At 37.7% G+C, this 19,879-nt stretch overlaps 1 protein-coding gene across 1 annotated transcript in view; it reads left to right on the top strand.

Moving 5' to 3' along the window:
* LOC104287290 (putative Polycomb group protein ASXL3) overlaps window positions 1-10,825 on the top strand; it is a gene marked incomplete at its 3' end in the record, with an annotated part of 81,440 nt that extends 70,615 nt beyond the window's left edge. Inside the window, exons 8-10 of the mRNA XM_009885974.1 lie at window positions 4,979-5,096; window positions 6,024-6,143; window positions 10,662-10,825. Of these exons, the coding sequence (XP_009884276.1) occupies window positions 4,979-5,096; window positions 6,024-6,143; window positions 10,662-10,825 (402 nt within the window). The remainder of the gene's footprint in view (window positions 1-4,978; window positions 5,097-6,023; window positions 6,144-10,661) is intronic.
* Window positions 10,826-19,879: the final 9,054 nt, after the last annotated feature.

Here is a 19,879-nt window from a genome sequence, read left to right as displayed (position 1 = left end):
AAATTTTCATTTAGTGGAGACATGGGAATTAAAGGCTGTCTTAATTTTACTAACAAAATGAGGGCGAGAGAGAGGATGAAGACTGAATTTTATGGTTGTGTTAAGTGAATCAGTGATAAACTATAAATCTGTTTCATCTTTGCCAATTTGAGATCCATGACCATAATGTAGAGTTGTTATTTATTTTGTGCAATAGATTTTTCTCCATGTATCATAGCTCATGTTTTTCACATGGCAGAATGGAAGAATTCCATAGCTTTACATTTCTGATCCATAACGTGTGAAATTTCAAAGGTTATGTTTCATGATATGAGTTTCAGAATGTAGACTTGACATTTATGGAACAAATAGAAATCTGGGATGATGTTGCTTAATGCAGCCAAGTGTTACATATCTTTGTTATTAATAACTTAATTTCTAACACTCTCCGATGTCATGCATTTGAGCTCAAATGAAAGTGGTTTTCTGCATTAATGGTTTATCTGTATGCTGCATTTATTCATTCTGAGTTGAAAAGATGTGGGAAGGAAAAATAATAAAAAAAACATCCCAACCAGCAGTAAAATCAGAGCATAGAGCTTGACATTTTGCTTCTGGTGCTCTTTTGGGGATGTATTTCTCCCCTCTCTCCAGTTACCTTTTAGTTTATCTTGTTTCCTTTCATTCCTACTTCAAAGACAACTTTATTAGTTTTTACTGAAGAGAGTCAACCATTTTGTCATATGGGTGAAGAAATCTTTCCTGTGTTAAGATCAACTAAATATGAAATGGTTATTCTTAAGAACAGATAATGACATTCATGAAATCTCCAATACACTGCTACACTCCATCAGGGGCATAAACTCCCCGAAAAAGAGAAGGAGACCTGCTCTTGTCATCTTTTTATAAAAAACTGCTTGGAATTATATCACTGTTAATTGCATGGTGTTTTTCTTTTGCCATCTATCTTCAGAGTTTGTGTTTTCTTAATACTCATCGTTTTATGTTATTTTGAGTTCTTTTGGTTAAAATGGATTGATAGGTTACTTAAAGATTTTGGCAATAAACATAATTTCATTAAACAAATTAATTATGCCGAGCCCTGTATAATGACCATGGCAGTGTTATTCAACAGATGGTAACAGGTTCATTTTTATGAATGGGAATATTGGGAATTCTCCATACTCATTATGTGCAAGAGATTCACAGATGTCCTTTGCAAATCTGCTTGTGAAAGGCTGGATGTAAGTACTATATTTTGGTGGTGATTTTAAGAGAGCTTTTAATGTTTAACTTGTATACCACACGAACTTTCATTTTCTTTTTCTCCTTTTTTATTTGTGTGCTGTACAGATAGGATGTTAGTAATGTTTTACAGAATACTTCAACAGTGATCAGTTCTAGGAATTTACAACTTGCAGCATTTTAACTCAAGCATTTAGCACAAAGTGATTGAATACATTTGAAATGTAAACATAGAGTCTCATTAAAGATAAATACACTTTATGTAAGCTATTGTATGTGCTATATATGTTTCTCTCACTTTCCATAGTGAAGTAACGCCTTATCATTTGGTAGAATCATCGGCTCTTTCTTGCAGATCTGTAGGCAGCCCAGCTAGGGGGTTATATATCTCTAAATATGGATGAGATGCAAAAGGCTGTGTTGGTAAAAGATGCCGATGTAGTTTGCATTAGTTACTGTTTCTGTATCTACAGTGAGATCTGGAGCCATTTTTCTTTGAAATAAGTTATAAAATTTCTCATTTTCTTCGGGGCTAGTTACAAATTTGACTCATCTACTTTGTGTTTATTCCCTTCACCAGAAGAGCCAAACCGAGAGATTTATTTGATCACGGTGACTAGGAAAGGACTAAATTAGCTTGGTGCACTAAAGGCTCAATATAGCAAAGCGTTTGGTGTATGTTTCACTTTGAGTAATCCCATTGACTTCCCAGCTAAGTAGAATTAATCTTGGGATACAAGATTCTTGTCTTATCCTACAGTAGTCTTGTATCCTAAAATTAATATCCCTCAGGCTGAGTGTAGAGAAGTTATATATTCGTCCTCAGCAGAGACTACACTGTGTGTCCTTGGTTTATACTTAACTCCTTCTGGTGTTTGGCTTTAGTACTAACTAGGCTCAGTTCCCTGAGCAAAATCTCAGCCAGCCATCTCGTTACCCTGCAAATCAAATGTTAGATTATTTACTTGATACTTTTGAACGCTTCTCCCCTGCCTCATGGCTTTCCTTTGACAAGTGAAAAGACAGAGAGGCCTAGGGAAGATTATTTGTCTATTTTCTGGGCACAGCATAATTCATTGTCACTTTGTTTTAAAACGTTGACTTAGATTTTGATGTCCACGTGGTTTTAATTTTTTTTCCATTCTACAACCTGTCTTTCAGGTGTCCACATATGCGTAGCTTTACAGTCAGCTTGAGTCATCTCGTACAGACCGATTTCCAAACTTAAGTCTGGGCCCTGTGTGGTGATCAGTTGTGTTGTGAAACTAGAGGAGATGAGGGAGGGATTGGCAGTGAAACAATGAATGTTAGGGAAAAAGAGAAACCCTGAAAAGCAAATGTGTGTCAAAGGGAAGTGGTGTCTTTAAGGTTTGTGCTTGATCCTCACACGTTGAGGTGCTTAGCCTGTAGCTCAGAAGTGGCCTAAGCCTCAAAGTAAACAGTTCTAGTAGCAATGTTTGCCTGCCCCCAGCTGTGTTCCCCGCTCTTGTGGCTCTGAGTGTCTGGGGAGTGCTGGGATGAGCCGTGCTATCTTGCATTAGTGCTCTGTGAGCATGGGGTGGCCTCTGCTTCTTGGAAGTGCCAGATCAGTTGCATAAATGTGTGCTTAAGGTCTGCAAGTGGCCTTCCTGTAACATGAAAGACGGTAAGTGGTGCGCCTGACAAAGATTGGGTACCGCTACCCTTGCTCCAGCAATGCATGTGTCACCTAAGGTGTACAAACACTACTGCCTGTCATTGATGGCAGATACACTGCTGCTTACTTTCTCTCATTCATGGGAGTTGAGTCTAAAGCATTGAAAATCAACTGTGAGGCTTTACAAAGAACGTGCCTTTGTCACAGTGGCTGTATAAATCATTAAAATGGTATTTCCTTATCGATGCTGGCAACAAGGCCCTGGTAGAGGTGGAAGTTGTCTTAAAAGGTGAGGAGGAGGCTGGAGGAGAACATGGGCATCATTTGGCCTCTTACTCATTTGTCTTGGGAGGATGACACTGAGGATGGTATTTCTTTTCTTTGCTCTTCATAAGGCAAATCAGGCTGTGGGGCAAAATAATGCAAAGTTTGGGTTGGGGTTATATTGGTGTGCTGTTAGCACAGAAGTTGACTATCTTTTCAGTTAATTTTTAGTGGACTATTTGTTGCTGTCTCAGTGGTATTACTGTTAAATAAGGATCACCTGGTTTGACACTTGGCTTGGCAGGACTGTGCACTGATGGTCCTTTTTGGAATTTGGGGGAAATTTTGAGAAATGTTAATATTTTGGAATTTTCTCTCCACAAGTCTGGCTGTACTTTCTCAATACTAGTATGAATTTTCTGTCTGAAAAATGTCTGAAGTATAGGCTATTCTTCATAGCTTTCTGCTTGCTTCTTTGGTTCAGTGCAGATCTGACCAGCTTCTTCTCTTTGTTTGATTTCAAGTGTTCTAATTTGCTTTTTATTGCACAGTGCTTATGTGTCTTTTACGAAGCGTACTATAAAAGGGGTTAATCGATGAAATAGCTTTTGTGTGGCTTGGTGTATTTTATGTTGTATAGTGTGTTATTTAGAGGAATGGAGTGATATTGATTTCTTTTTTTTCAGATTTTTTTTTATTTATTTAGCTATGTGAACATTTTGGAAAGATATTACAGATTAATTGAAGTTACAGACTTAAACCTTACAAGGCATCAGTCATTCTTGCTCATAAACCTGCAGGGATAATTCATATCAAATATGTTCCTTGTTGATATAGTATTACTTTAATAAATCCCCTCCAAGATCATAGCACAAATCATGGTTATAAAAAGAGAGCACACAGTAAGACTGGAGAAAAATAGACAGGAGGATAGGAGAGATCTGTATTAAGCCCAGTCCATTCTGATTAATTCCAGAATTTTAATGCTTGCAAATGTATTAATTGGCAAGTATTCATATTTGTATGTTGTAAGATCTTCTGAATCAGATATCATTTTTTCATATAAAGCAGTCTGGCAGGTATTTGCTATTTCTAATCTTTAAATATTTTGTATTACATTATCAACCCTGTATTCAATCCATTTATGAAACACAAAGCACTCCCATTTGTAGAGATTTATTCTTGTATCATTTTTCCCCAGATTTGCTAGAACACCATCATGTTCGTGTTCTGAAGGTTAATGCCCAAAGTCAGGCAGACAGTAGCCAAGTGCTGCAAGGTTTCCAAGATTAGGACTGATTCCCTTCACAAAAATAAATGATTCCTGCCATGTTCAGTGATTTTGTGCAGCACTACTCACGGCTGAGTGAGTGCATCAATACTGTAGTCCTTACATGCTGTACATACTGATGACACTCTGTGTTAACTTGATTGACTGAGCAGTATACTGGAGAGGATGCACCTGCGAGAGATGTGCAGACATATATATTTTTATTCAGGTTTTGAAACATTTATTTTACATTTTTTTTACTTGGAAGTCTTAGTTTCACATTCCATGGGTTATCACGTTGTGCTGCTAAGGTAGAGCAAACAGTTACGTGCTTCTTTGTTGTCAAAACTGTATTGGAAAATGATCTGAGGTGCATCTTCTTACTCCTTATAACCAAAAGCCTGATTTTATATTTTAAAGGAAAATGACATAAAGGGGATGAGTGTGAAGTCTGGCAAGTCAGTAGCTATGTAAATTATGCTTTTTTAAAGAGATTCAGTTTAATGGTAGAGAAATGTCTCATGTAATTCATTTCTAAGCGTTATTTTTTGTTACATTTTTATGTTTTGTTATCATTTTTGTAGGCTTTAAGACAACAGCAGAAAAGAAGAAATGGAGTCTCAATGATGGTAAACAAGACTGTTCCTCGTGTTGTTTTGACACCATTAAAGGTGTCTGATGAGCAGTCGGATTCACCTTCAGGTAAATAGCTAAAGGACCGTTTGCAAGATCAGCTCTAGTCACAGAGCCTTCCTCTGAATCAGCTGTGTAGCATACAGAATTTGGAGCTGCTGAAATAATATTTCCACTTGGTGGCTTTGTTTAATGTCTTTATTTCCTTATCAAATCTGATGTCTCAAGGATGGAGATTTTTCTTTAATAAAGAACTGAAGGCACACAGTAAAATGACAGTTGGTAATAGCAGCAGCTTTAAAGGAATGCAAAATAACATTTTGTTTGGCGCTGGAACTCTAATGGAGGACCACATGCTGGTATTCAATGCCATAAAAAGGGGAGGGAGGGGGGAAGGCAAGCTTCTCTGTGAATGTGAATTTGTGTCTCGATTCTGCATTGCAATACTCGGATCCTTTTGTTAGCTTTTCTTCTTCTGGTACTATGCTTATCACTGCAGCATAACCTTGACCCTTAGTTCTGGTGGTTACGTTGCTTCATTTTAAGAGATTTCTATGTCTATGTTTAACACAAATTGACAATTCTATTTCCAGGGATATCTCTTCTATAAATATTTCTGCACAAAGAAATAATCTTTTTTTCGCCTTTAGATTGCTTTACTGCCCCATAACTTGAGGTTAAAATATTTTTAAAGATATCTCCTGGGCATTACAGGAAAATGTTATTTTTATTAGATCAGTGAACATTTTTACTGACTGCAGTGTTCAGTAAACTTTATTTTTCATCTCTTAATTGATTTATTGAGCTTTTACTTCCATTTCCTCTGATGATGAGGAATTGTATTGTGACCAGAAAGGTGTATTGCCTTTCAGCAAGTAGATGTCAAATTTTTTTTAAATCCTATTTTTGTTTTGTTTACAGTTTAGGGGGTGCTCAGGGGATTGTTGGTATAAGTGCATCAGTATCATGTTTGGGGTTTTTTTATTTTTTCCTAAGGATCTGAATCTAAAAATGGTGAAGCAGATGGTTCTGATAAAGAGATGAAACATGGGCAAAAGTCTCCAACTGGAAAACAAACAAGCCAGCACTTAAAAAGGTTAAAAAAATCTGGTTTAGGTGAGTAGGAATAAAATAAGTATCTTACTTGTTATTGTGATACCGATATTTTTCTAAACTCTGTGTTCTCTTTAAAAGTTTTATTTTCTGGTGTATCTGACCCTTTTCCAAACCCAGCAGCTGATCCTTTCTCAAGAAGGTATCTTTCTTTCTGCCTACCTGGAAAATCCATGGGCGTTGTTTTTTCCCCCAGAATGCATTTCTGTAGTTGCTTTTTAAAGTTTGACAGACCTAAGCAACTGCAGGCAAAGAGGTCATTTAGCAATTAGCTTGTGATTACTGCCTTATGATTTTTGGGGGGATGGGGGCAAGGTGAAGCAAATACTCTTTCTTCCTGGTAAATTTGCTTGCAGTCTAATATACATTTATTCCCAAAGATAATAGCATATATGCTTACTTGCCTGCCCTATTAGAAGTTAACCCTCTTTTCTTCATTTGCATTATTCCATGTCACATAGAGATTTGGCATATCACTTTTTGTTGACTCTTTTTCTTTGGTTGCTTTGTTTCTTCAGTTGGATCCTTAATTATTTTGAAGCTACATCTCTTGAGGTGGTAGATACAGTTTCTGGTTTTATTTTCTGTGTTTTTTAGCAAGATTCATGGATGATGATCAGTAATTAATGAAGAATTTTCTCTGAAGAGATGCTAAGAGTAAATTCTCAGAAGCTCCATGTGATAGGCAGATTTTCCTGCTCTGCATGAAATATAATTGGAAATGTTCCCTAAGGAGCAGAAAACGTAGTGTTCACTAAGCCTCTTGTCTCAGCTAAAGTAAAGTAGAATAATTACATAACTGTTTCTTTATCTTTACAAAGGACTTTTTGCATTCAGCACACTACTGAATCATTTAGGGGAGTATTTTTCGATGTGGCCATATTGGAAAAGTTAGCAAACAAGTTTTTGTAGTGGCTGGTTTGGGGTGGGTGGGTGGGGTGTGTGTGTGTGTAAGATTGTTCTTCTTTATTAATGATTCAGCCTAGTCCTATATTTATATATAACCATTCTGTAAAATAGCTTGAAAGTACTTTACTTCTTAAATAGCATAGGTTGGTTGTTAAATATGCTATTGCCAGTTCCTGGTGAACTGTTTCCTGCAAGCCTTATTGTATCACAGCCTCCCATGAAAGTGTACTTTGGTTTCATATATAATCTTTCTGCAGATTAATCATCAGCCTCAGATGGATAGCTAGTTCTCTATGTTGATCAAATGGCGTTATTCAAAACCAAAAATACTCCTTCACCATTACAACTTTTGCTATGCAAAGATACGTTCAATTTTAGATTATTTCCTGTAAGTTTTCTTTACATTGAAGACTGAGATATATAATTTGATGTATACATTCCTCCCCATCCCCAGAGATTTCATCAGCTGTTGGCCAATGATACCAAACGTAGAGTGAATTCATTAAATTTTTTTGTGGATTTCAGAAAAAAATCCTCTGGCCTTTCGGGACACCACACTTGGACTTATGTGTAAGGGTTTCTGTTCTTGTACCTGCTGCAATGTTTCTCTTATGACATAATATTTCTTGCGATACTAATAGAACAGTTGTTGAGCATCTTTGAGAATAGGTCCAGTGTCCTATATAGTGCACGATTCAATACCAGACATTGTTTGATTTTTCTGAAACTCTGGTGATCTGCCCAACATTCATTGCATGTTGTGTTTGGTAGACTTGCTGAGCTCCCATTAAATATGATGACTGTTTCCCTTTTTAGTTAATTTATTCTGCTGACTCTGTGATTTCTATCCTTTTCCTATTTTGATTTTTATACTTTGATGTAGAACCATGGTGCTCCCATCCTTTTCATAGTTAATTCTCTATGTTGGAGACTAATCTCTTCTTTTCCAAGGCTGTAAGCTTGAATTTCTCTCTCATCTTCCAGGTTCTATTTCTGATCTGGGCAGTGATCCCCTCAAACTCTGGTAGCAGCTATATAAGGATTCCAAATGTCTTTCTCTGTAGAAAATAATATAAAAAACATTAGCGTATGTTTTCTCATAAACTGCTCTCAGAGTTGCAATTAGCTATGCAGTAGTGGCATATTCTTGTCATATTCCACACAACAACTACTTTTCATGCTACTTCCGAATAATTCCCTAAATCTGCTTACAAACTTGAGGCCTGCACTAAAGGTCCTAAATTAGCCATAGGAAGGGTGCAGGAGACAGAATTTGTTGTCCTTCTGAACAGATTTTGGTTTTTTAAAGTATGGCTGTGCTGGGCATCCACAGTGAGCTACTGGCCTATCATCCTAGGAACAATACAGGTATTTCTTCAACAAGTTGATAAAACCTCCGTAGTAGCCTGTAAGCAGTAGCAGGTCCAACAAATCAGAAAATGTGTGACCCAGGCACACAGAAAATTAGGTTTGACTTTCTGATATTGTCTTGGGCTTTTCACACTATTAAAGTATCTGCCACTGACTTTGCAGTCACATATCTTGTTTTAGTTTGGATCATCTGTATGTGTATATCTTTCCATAGGTGAAGCATTAGCTGGGGAAAACACTACTCCAATTTGGAGTCACTTAGAAGATGGAGATGTGTATTCTGTATTGATTAAAGAAAGGAGTATACATACAGGCATTAAAATTGGATACATCATACTGCTTGTGTTATGTTTAGGGACTGTGTTCTTTTTGCATTTATATTTAGTGGGTGGAACAGATGGTGAGAACAGTTTATTGTCATGCATTCATGAAAATGAACACTTCTTCCATACAATTGTCCTTTATAACAGAGCATTTATTTGTTTGTAATGGAGTCTTTGCTGTACTGTGTGTTGGAAATAGGTTACAGTGAGTTGGAAAAGGTTATCTTGTGGTGAGTGCAAAGTAATCCTTGTTTCATTCAGTTGGTTTTATCTGCTGAAAAGTAAAAGGAAATTGCAAGAATGTGGCTGAAGGGGAGCTTGCAGAATTTACAAATCTGCTGCAGTTGCTTTTATTTGTATGTTTTGTGGGTGACATTATAAGTCTTTCAGGGGAGACCACCGTAGGTCTTCCAAGAAATCTAAAGCATAATTGCATTATTTTTATTAATTTTACTGTTTAGTAGTTTGTAGCATTTCAGAAATTCCTAATAATCAGTATGCCCAAATTCCCCCATTTGTAAAATATATTTATTCTTCTTAACATGTCAGTTGTAGTTATGGCTGAGAGGTCCTGTGTGAATGCCAAATACCATCATTGCTCATAGTAATTGAATATTCTTTTCAATTGCTTTTTTAGTGATTTTACAGGAGTTTGCATATGATTTAATTAAAAGCCCTTTTGTAACATCTTTGAAATATGTGAAAGCACAACATACCAAAACCTGGAGGAGTTTCCTGGGAGGACTTAGAAGCTTTTGAGTTTTTCTGGCCACTTAGACTACCCACTTCTTCCATTTCCATATTGAGTGTCACAATATGTTAAGACTGGGGAAAAAAAAAAAAAAAAAGGATTGCAGCAGTATGTATATACCCTGAAGCAAGCAGCAGTAATTGCTCTTTAAGGAACTTTGAAAAGTATCTTTTAAATATCATCCCAGAAATAATAACAAAATGAGACCAGATGGGACCTCCAGTGGTCAGTTACAGGGCAAAATCAGTTATACACCTGTCATTCCTGACAGGTATTTGTCTAACATATTCTGAGAGATTTCCACTGATGGAGAGTGTAATGCCTCCCAATGGATCTAATCCAGTGTCTCCTTGTCCTTGGTGGTTGAAAGCTCTCTTTTCCCAGTATCTGAACAGAAATATTTCTTACTGTGCAAGAGTTTAAGCTCGTTACCTTTGCTATCCACTGTGGACAGTAAGACATTGTTCTTTACCCTTGTGCATCAGCCATTTATGTATTTCCCCTTCCCTCTGCTGAGTCTTCATCTTACTCATTCCTGGGTTTGTATTTTTCCTCACAGACCCTGTTTTATAGTTCCTGCTGGTGCCTTCTGTGCGTTAATCATTTTAGGCCTTAGGTTCTTAAGAAAATTCTGAAAAAATGCATGTTTTTAGACACTAAGTTAACTCATTAAATATTCTTATCTCTATGATCACTGTCTATTCACACAGGTAGTTTTTAGCAGGTGCTATGGGACAAGTTATATAGGCCATAGTGCACTGCAGATGCAGAGCACGGTGAAAGAGAAGCACTCTGTACTAGTTGATTCAGATCAGCCTCATCAAGCAGCCTTTTGCTTGGAAATAGGTGCTTATAATTGTGTTGATGACATGACAGAAAAATCTTCTGCTGCTGTTGAGTTGAGTTTGTCTCTCGAGCTGGTAGTAAGAATATGTCAACTGTGATGTTGACTGGAACGTGGATCCTTTAAGAGCTCAAGAGACAAATACAGAGAATACAAAAGAAGCTGTTAAGACACCTAGAAAAGGCTGTGTTAGCCTTCTCAGGGTACCATTTCTCTGGAGCTTACTGTATTACACAATAAAAGCTAAAAACTTAAAAAGAAGAATTGTTCTTACTCTCTTCCTTTATTTATGTTTAAAGTTATTTCTTGTTTATTTACTCCAGGACATTTGAAATGGACCAAAGCTGAGGATATTGACATAGAAACACCAGGATCTATTCTAGTGAACACTAACCTGAGGGCTTTAATAAATAAACACACCTTTGCTTCTTTACCTCAGCACTTTCAACAATACCTCCTGCTTTTGCTTCCAGAAGTAGACAGGCAGGTAAGTAGCATCATGCAATATTTCTTTCTTTAATGAGACTTTTTTTACAGTGTGTTTACATAGGCTGATTTGATTGACTTGGAATTGTTCCAGGAAAGAAGAAAATTTCCATACTTTCTTAGGTAAAACTGTTAGATGTAGAATAACTGTAAAGTTTATCTAAGTGTCAACCAGCTCCTGCTTCCTTTCTTTCTGAAAACTGTGCAGGTTCCTGGTTTGTCTAAATGGAAACTGGCCAGTGGATCTTCTGAAGTTGCCATATCTCTTAATTAGCTGTTCTACTTACAGTGTTGAAGAGGCACTCATCTTCAAGACTTTATTTACGTTGAGTCTCTCTTCATCTGTGATCTTCCTGGGCACTCTGCCAGCAATGTCCAGGTCAATATTAGTTCTGTTAGTTTCTTCTCCTCACCTCTTACACATGCCTACCTATGCATCTACTCAGGTCCAGTGCAGAATCCATTCCTTTTCACCAGCTTCTTGTGCGGAGCTCACGGTGGTAGGCTTATATGGGTCATTAGTCAGTTCTGTTGAGGAGAATGATTTGGGGATATAAAAGTTCAATTTCATGTTGTTTCCTACAATGCTTGGTCCTTTCTGCATTTGTTGGCCACATTGCAGGCTTCTTAGAGCAAGAAAAATATCTTCCCAGCATGTCTAGCAGTTGAAATAGCAAAGAGAACCCAAACCAATTTCATTTATGCACTTTCCTTGCTTATGGATTTGAACAGTCTTACCGATGTCAATCGGGAATACTTATGTACTTAATTCAGACACATTAACTTACCCAAATAGGGCATTGTATTTCTTGCAGATGGTCGATATCCCTCTTTTTGTGTAACAACTAGAGAATGTAGGTCACTTAAATGACTAATTAAAACCTGCATCTTAAATCAGTATGTTAAATGCCATAGTTTCATTTCTTAAACTGTTAGTGTCTGCAACAGTAACACAGGGGAAGGCAGTTCAATGTGAGACAAAAAGAGAAAGAAAAATTATATTGATGTACATTTACTCAGCCTCTTACCAAATTATATCCTGTGTGTTGTCGACTAAAATTATGCACTTTGATAATGAAATATTTGAAAAAGAACATTAAAAATCAGAGCAATAGGAGACACAATGTAAATGTATTTATTCTCAAGTTCCCACAAGGCAGGCAAAGTCAGTATTGACAAGTTTTAAGACAACCTTTTTACCTGCTGTAAAACAGATTAACTTAGTGCCCAGCAAATATTTTCCTGATAGATTTGATTATTTTTTTTCTCTTTGTAGTTGATTTACCAGAAGAGATAAAAAAATCTGCTAGGTAAAATTATGTTTTCTCTCCAACCATCAAAGATCCCACTGTTCATGAAGTACATTTCAAGTACAGGGGCCTTATTTAGAAGTTTCTTGCTTTAAAATTTATTTTTAAAAACGGAGGCTCTAGAACTGACAAGCCATTTATTTACCTTCTTATCAGGGTTCTTACAGCAGAGTATTTGGCAAGAAAATCAAGAGAGTATTTGTTGAATTTAATCACACCTCACTAGTTAAAAGCAATGCATTTCTTTTTATTTCAGAAAGCGTTCACATAATGCATACATTGCCAGTGTTATTTTAAAGGCCCAACACCACATAATTGAACACTGTTACTTCACAAGCGAACTAGTCACAAAAAAGCAGTTATCATGAGACATTTACAGGTGTCCTTCTGTCTGTCCTCTTCTCACAGCGTTCTGTGGGTTTGTGTAGCATACCGTGTTTCAATGTGCATTTGGAAGGCAGGAGTCTACATTCACCTCTGGAAGCTCAATGGAAATGTTCGACCTCTAAGTGTGATAGTTTGAGGATTGTTTTCTGGTGGGGAGTGAAATAGCCCCAAAGCCTCACTTTGTGGAGGTCTTAGCAGAGGAAGAATTGCATCACTTTTCTTGATATCTGAGAATATGTCCTTTGCTATGCCTAAATAGTAGCATCCCAGATACAGACTGATGAAAGCAATTGAACTGATATTCTTTTCCTTCCTGTGGCCAGGGAAAAATGCCAGTGTGTAGTGTTCAAGGATCAAGTGAGAGGGAGAGAGAATTCCAGCCAGGGAGGTCTGGTGGGAGTCTCTGGTGTTGGTCGCTCCAATTAGACAAGGCAAGGGTATTCAGTCTTCCTCTTTTATTTTTACTGTCTAAATCAAGTGGGGCATCAGGCAAACAAAAATTGTGTAAAACTATTCTTTGAGTTAGCTGCCCATCTCTGAAGGATCAGTTTCTGTTTTTTTGTATTGTCCTTTTCTTGTTTTGCCTGAGAATTCCTACTCCTGCTCTTCTGGCTCTGAAGTGTTTCCTCCCTGTGCACTGCTCTGCAGTTGGCTGCTGCTGTCTTCCCCAGAGAAAGCCGCGTTTCTGTGTTGTCATGTGGATATAGTATGTGAAGTACTGTAATGAATGGCACTATAAAAATGTAATAGAGTTATGCTATTTGTGTATATATAGTGATCTGTGAAAATAAATTACTAATGAAGTGCAGTCTCATTTAGGCTTTATTACTGCTCCACATAGAAAAGCCTTATGATGAATGATCTTTTGTCATTTCTGTCATAAACACCATTTTTCTGGGTGGTATAACTCCTCCTCCTTAAATCGTACTGAGCTGAAACTTGTCATGCATATGTCAGTTTGAATAAGCATTTTTAGAAACCATTAGTTAAGGGAGTTGAGGTTTTCTTTTTTTTGTGTGTGCAAGTGTTTATTATAAATCTCTCTCAACCCTGGTTAGTCTACTATGTTCAAAAAAAGTTCAGGGCCAAGTCAGGAGCTTCAGGGGATGTGTTTTCTGATTTTTGTTTTGTTTTCAAGTTTTGCGGTTGCTGTCAGGGAGCCATGGAAGCCCCTAACGGAACAAGAGCCATGGAAGCCCATGGAACGAAGGGCCTTAGGAAAGATGTCCCAGAATGAAAGAAGTTCAGAACAACTGTGCTGATGTTGGTGTGGTCATTTTTCCTACTCCGGCTAGATTTTTGGTGAAGTGGAAGTGTAGGTTCATTAGGTTTCCTTAGGAAAAGATAAATTATATCATCAGTTATTCACACTTGAGAGTGATTTAAGCTTTTATATCAGTTCAAATTTTATTTCAGTAGTGATGAGGCCTGTGTGTAATTTTCTGTATTAAAAATGCCTATGAAAGAAATGGGAGTAAGTTGGCAATTATGGTAGGTATGTTTTATCAAGGAATTTATTTACTTTCATTTGAGTTCAGAGTGAAATAGTATGTGAACATTGTTCAAAGAAGCAACCATGACCCAGACTTGTCTATTTAGCAGACTGCTCCAAAATGTTGCATCATTGGATACTGGGAACCTCATGTCTAAAATCTGAACATCCAGATTTTCAGCTCTTTGCTCATCTATATGGACTCAAAGGCTCAAAAACCTTAAAGCTCAGCTGATACAGAAGCCTGTTGGGTGATCCCCCAGGAGACCTACATGTCTAAGCTGGCAATAAAGAAAACGTGTAGGTATAGAAACTATGTGGAAAGCAAAGTCTCTGCACAAAAGATTTCAGTTGTCACAAATCCCAGCAAAGTATTTTTCTTTTCAGCTCTAATTAGAACATTCTACAGCTGAAGAACAATGGAATTTTCATCAAACAAATACCTGCTTCTAATGTTAATACATCAAGCTGATAATTACATGTAACAGAAGCCTTTCTGACCACCTATAAGCAAATATTCGTCTTCAAAGCAGGAAGTTTCTCTCTGTATCTAGATTGCTATACTGCATCAGCACCTCTTTAAATATTAATTAAACAACGTATGTTGTGCAAGGATGAGTAACAAGTCTGTATGACAGGCTGCTGAAAAGGAATGGCAGGTGGCAAAATTTTGTCTACACTACCTTTCCTTGTTGCTGCTACCAGGGAGTGAAATTCCTGCTATTGACACTGGGATATAGGCAAAAGGAAAGGAAATACATCCATGTAGTAAGTGTCCAAGAAGGGAAGTGCTGCCTCGTCTTAACAGTTGTAGAAAGCTTAAGTGGTTTTACTCATCCTTAGAGAGCTAAACAAAATGTTCTTTCCTGAATGGTCTGAAAAAATGTGTCTTTCCAGACTCTAAAAATGCTTAACAACTTTCTGATCCTCGAGAATTTAACTCCCTGTCCTGTATTTTCTCTTCTGGTAATATTGAGTTCTTCTGAGCCTCGTGGTTTGCACCTGCCCTGACCTTTCACATAGGACGGGAATTTCCTCCTGCAAAAACACCCACAAAGGATCTCAAAGCCTCCTCAGATCTGTGTCTTAGGTTACAGTGACATTTTATCTGAGCAAACCTACTCATCAAGAGCATTTAAAACAGTAGAGGATATCCTAGTAAAAATTTTATCTTAGTTTTCCTTATTTTATGACAGAAATTTAGCAATCTTTTATTTTCTGAATCAACCTATGGTTTATTTAAGTTCAAAATTCTAATCTTAAGTATTCTTAAGGAAATACTTTAGTAGTATTGCAGAAGTACCTGTGAATATTTCAGGTTTGTAGTAAGCCAGTGTACTAAAAAGAAAAACATGATGTAAAAACCAAAAGATTCTTAAATGGGTCAAAGTCCACCGTAATCTCTTTCTTAATTTCTAAATCAGTGTATCCCAAAATAATAACTCTCTTGGGTCAGTGCCAGTACTGTTGTTATGTAATAACATTAAAGCACCCTGTCATTTTAAAGTCAGCACAGGTTCTGTGTTTCTGTCTTGGCCTGCTCAGTTTAGGTTGATGCTGGTCCTTCCAGGTTGATTATATCACCTTGCAAAGATTCCTTCTCACCTTACACCTTCCTACTCCCAAGCCCATCAGTTTGAATTCTGCAGTGGAGAGCGGTAATGAATAGCACACAAAATTCTTATGCTTGTAAAAGACAAGGACAGAGGTCTGCTCTCTGCCATTCTGACACTTAGTATTTATTTTATTCTTTGTAATCAAAAGAATAAAAGAAATACTATTTAGTATATATCTTACTGTATATGTTTTATATTAAAAGAAGGTAAGCGAAGCTTTATTTTCACAGTTCCTTCCTTGCAGCATTGTAACCATCTTCCTCTTTGATTTCTTAACTTCATCAATACTTGAGGATTATATTTGCCATTGGACTTTTCCAGAATTTTCTTTATAAGACATCAACCTGCAGAAATTAGTCCTGTATGTATTATTTGCTCCCAGTTTTTTTTTTTTTTTTTACATTTCTCTCCATGGAATTATTGTGTAGTAGTAGCTAAATGGTTACCTTATCTTATTAGCTGCCTTTTCTGCTAATACTGCAACCCGTTAGCTGTCCTTTTCAATTCTCTATCATCAGTAGCTTTCAAATATTTATTACTATGTTCCTGTAGATGTTTGATTTTTACACTGAAATACTTTTAGGGTTATGACAAAGCCACTTAGTTGAGGAGAACATTTGCAATAGAAGGTTAAATGTAACATATGTCTTCTGCACCTAAGCATATTTAAAAAGCTGTTAAATTGGCACCCCTGTGTGTGCAGTAATTAAAGGTCATTTTATGTCACATTTCTCCCTTTGACTGGTATTTTTTCTTTGGTTTTATTGGCTAATGTGGATAGCATGGCGTTGTTGTAATGTGCTTTATTTGTACAGCTTTATTAGGGTAGTTTTAATATAGGTATCTTATAGACTAGATAGATAAAGAAATTCCAAAGCATTTGAACTGCCTTTTCAATAAGATTCTAGCTCAGCTAGCCAGGGGTGTTCAGAGAGGTTACTACCCCCAGCTGGCCCCTCTGTCCTTGTGCTGCAAGCTAATACCTTTTTTACCAAATGCAGCTGTATGGATGGTGTATCTGCACATTTCACAGTCATGTATTAACAACAAACATCAGTTTCACTTTACATGAGTTGAAGGCTGGAGGATTTTACTTCAAAACCCCTGTTGGCTTTAGCTACAGGAATACTCTTTCAGCTTCCCTGGTGCAATCCAGTAAGACTCACTGCAGTTGCATTGCAGTCTGGCTGATCTGATTGATGTGGTAATGGAATTCTTGTTTGCATGTTTGCAATAATCCTGTGGGGTCCTCCTCAATATCAGTTCTTCTGCATATGTGAATAGGAAGCTTTACATTTTTGATTAAGTGTCATGTTTTTGTATTTCTGCAGGCTTGGTCACAGTATTTCAGAACTGTGAATCAGTGTTTTCTACCACGCTGCATACATGTTGGGGAAGTTTTTGTTTCATTTCTAAAGCCCTAGCTACAAGCTCTTGTCATGCTTAAAGCATGTCTCACCTTTAAAACAAGTTTTGCAGAGATGTTAGCAGAACTATTGTGATTGTTTTCGTCTGTAGCAAGGCTCAACTCAGTTAGAACATCTAGTAGGACACAGCAATGGTGCTGTGTCTGCTGAAAGCTGAAAATACAAAAGCCATAGCTGTCTCTGCAGCATCCTTTTCCTAAGTCCTTCTGGTGTGCGAGGGGCCCTGCGCTCATGGTTGTTCTCCTGATCCAAGCTAGTCAAGGTTTTGTTCCCCTCTCCTTCTCTCCAAACAAATTTTATAAAGTATATTGCACAGCTGCTAATGCTTAAAAAAAAAAAAAAAAAGGACCTTGTATGCAATACCCATTCCATTTACATTTGACAGAATTATTATTACTTTAAAAAAAGAATTGATATAGCACCTCACTTCCAGTGGGAAAGCACTTGCACAAGTGCCTTTTTAAAAGACTTTGTGCTAGGAGCTGTGTTATGAGAGTATAACTAATATGTGGACATAAATGGTAACATATATGGACACAAGGGACTGTCATGCTTCAAATTACGTTGCTATAAAGGATGCATTGCACTACTGTACTTTGTAGTGTTTCAACTGTTTCTTCTTTGCAAAGTGCTAATAATTAAGTGATATGAGTTGGTCTGCAGTGCCTCCAGTGTTTCCTCCGTAGGGCTGCACTGGAATTAGATTGAGAACAGAACATTGCTTACAGTTCTGAACCTGAAGACAGCCGAGGACTTGAAACAGGATGTTGGATGCAGGTGCAGTGAAAAGAAGAGCAAGCAGAAGTGATGCATCCGTGCTTCTGCTGCAATCTCTGTCCCTCTCTTCACCCTTTCTTTCTCCCTCCCTTTATCAATTCCCACTCCTGCCCTCTCTCCCCCACCCATTCAGTATATTTCTTTTGCTTAAATAAAAAAAGGATAAAGAGGTTGAGGGGGGGGTTCTTAATTATTTCAGAATGTTACTATTCTTTGAGTTATTTAAACTCAAATTTCCTTTAGCTTGTTCTCTCTTGTATTAAGGACATATAGCCATTTGTTTTGCATAGGAGGGCTATGTTTTCTAATGCTTAGGGAAGAGGGATTGGATGCAGGGTTTTCATTTAGAAACATAGACTCATAGAATAGTTTGGGTTGGAAGGGTTCTTTAAAGGTCATCTATTCCAACCCCCCTGCAATGAGCAAGGACATCTTCAACGAGATCACATTGCTCAGAGCCCTGTCCAACCTGGCCTTGAATGTTTCCAGGGATAGGGCATCTACCACCTCTCTGGGCAACCTGTTCTAGTGCCTCACCACCCTCATTGTAAAAAATGTCTTCCTTGTATCTAGTCTAAATCTACCCTCTTTTAGTTTAAAACCATTACCCCTTGTCCTGTCACAACAGGGCCTGCTGAAATGTTTGTCCCTGTCTTTCCTGTAGGCCCCCTCTAAGTACTGAAAGGCTGCAGTAAGCTCTCCCCAGAGCCTTCTCTTCTCAAGGCTGAACAACCACAACTCTCTCAGCTTGTCCTCATAGGAGAGGTGCTCCAGCCCTCTGATCATTTTTGTGGCCCTCCCCCAGACCCGTTCCAACAGGTCCATGTCTTTCCTATGCTGAGGACTCCAGAGCTGGACACAGTACTCCAGGTGGGGCCTCATGAGAGTGGAGTAGAGGGGTATAATCACCTCCCTCCACCCACTGGCCACGCTTCTATTGATGCAGCCCAGGATGCACTTGACTTTCTGGGTTGCAAGTGCACACTATTGGCTCATGTGCAGCTTTTCATCCACCAGTACCCCCAAGTCCTTCTTGGCAGGGCCGCTCTCAATCCCTTGGTCCTGTAGCCTGTATTGATATCTGGGGTTTCCCCGACCCAGGTGCAGACCCTGCACTTGATCTTGTTGAACCTCATGAGGTTCACTCAGGCCCACTTCTTAAGCTTGTCCAGGTCCACACCACTCAGCCTGGTGTCGTCTGCAAACTTGCTGAGGTGCACTTGATCCCACTGTCTATGTCATTGATGAAGATATTAAACAGTGCTGGTCCCAATATGGACCCCTGAGGCATGCCACTTGTTACCGATCTCCATCTGGGCATTGAGCTGTTAGCATCTGGACACTGAGCCGTTGAACAATTTATGACACTCATAGTGTCAGTCAATGACTAATTTTAAAAGTTTGCATGTAACATCCCCTCACCTTCTGCATCTCAGGGTCAAAGGCATGTCTTTTATTTTTATCAAAAGCTAGATGAATAGACCCTGGCTCTTCACATCTCTTTCTGCACCTTCCCCAACATATGAGCATTGTTGGATAATTTAATAATGTTTTGCTTTCTCAAAGTCTCCAAGCATCTTTTTTTTTAAACATGTTTCATACATTCTTGCCTTGATCATGATCTGTGTATGTTTTTCTATTTTACCTTTTTTTCCCACGCATATGTGCCTCTTCTAGTTCTTTTATAAATACTTGCTGTTTGTTGTGTGTTTTGACATGCTTGGGGTTGGTACTTGCATGATGGATGTAATAGAAAAATAAATTTTAATTGTAATTTCTATAATTGGAATGCAGTTAGAAGGTACTGTTTGCTGCATATTCTGTTTTTCCTTATTTTTTATTTGCTTTTTGCTTCATTTTAAAACATGCTTTATCTTTTCATTTCGCCAGATTTATTATTCTCCTTAAATTCTTCATTTAATTTCTTGCATCTGAGCTCAACCAGATTGGATTCTATTGTCTTTTTTGACACTACAGTGTATTGGAATGAATATAGCTATCCCACTTGTCTTCTTGATTTAGACAAGGTCTAAATTAACAAGTCAC

The sequence above is a fragment of the Charadrius vociferus genome, unplaced genomic scaffold (genome assembly GCF_000708025.1).
Source record: "Charadrius vociferus isolate BGI_N301 unplaced genomic scaffold, ASM70802v2 scaffold75, whole genome shotgun sequence".
In the NCBI taxonomy this organism is placed as follows: Eukaryota; Metazoa; Chordata; class Aves; order Charadriiformes; family Charadriidae; genus Charadrius; species Charadrius vociferus.
Note: the sequence above shows the minus strand (reverse complement) of the source record. Positions and strands in the feature narration are given on the sequence as shown.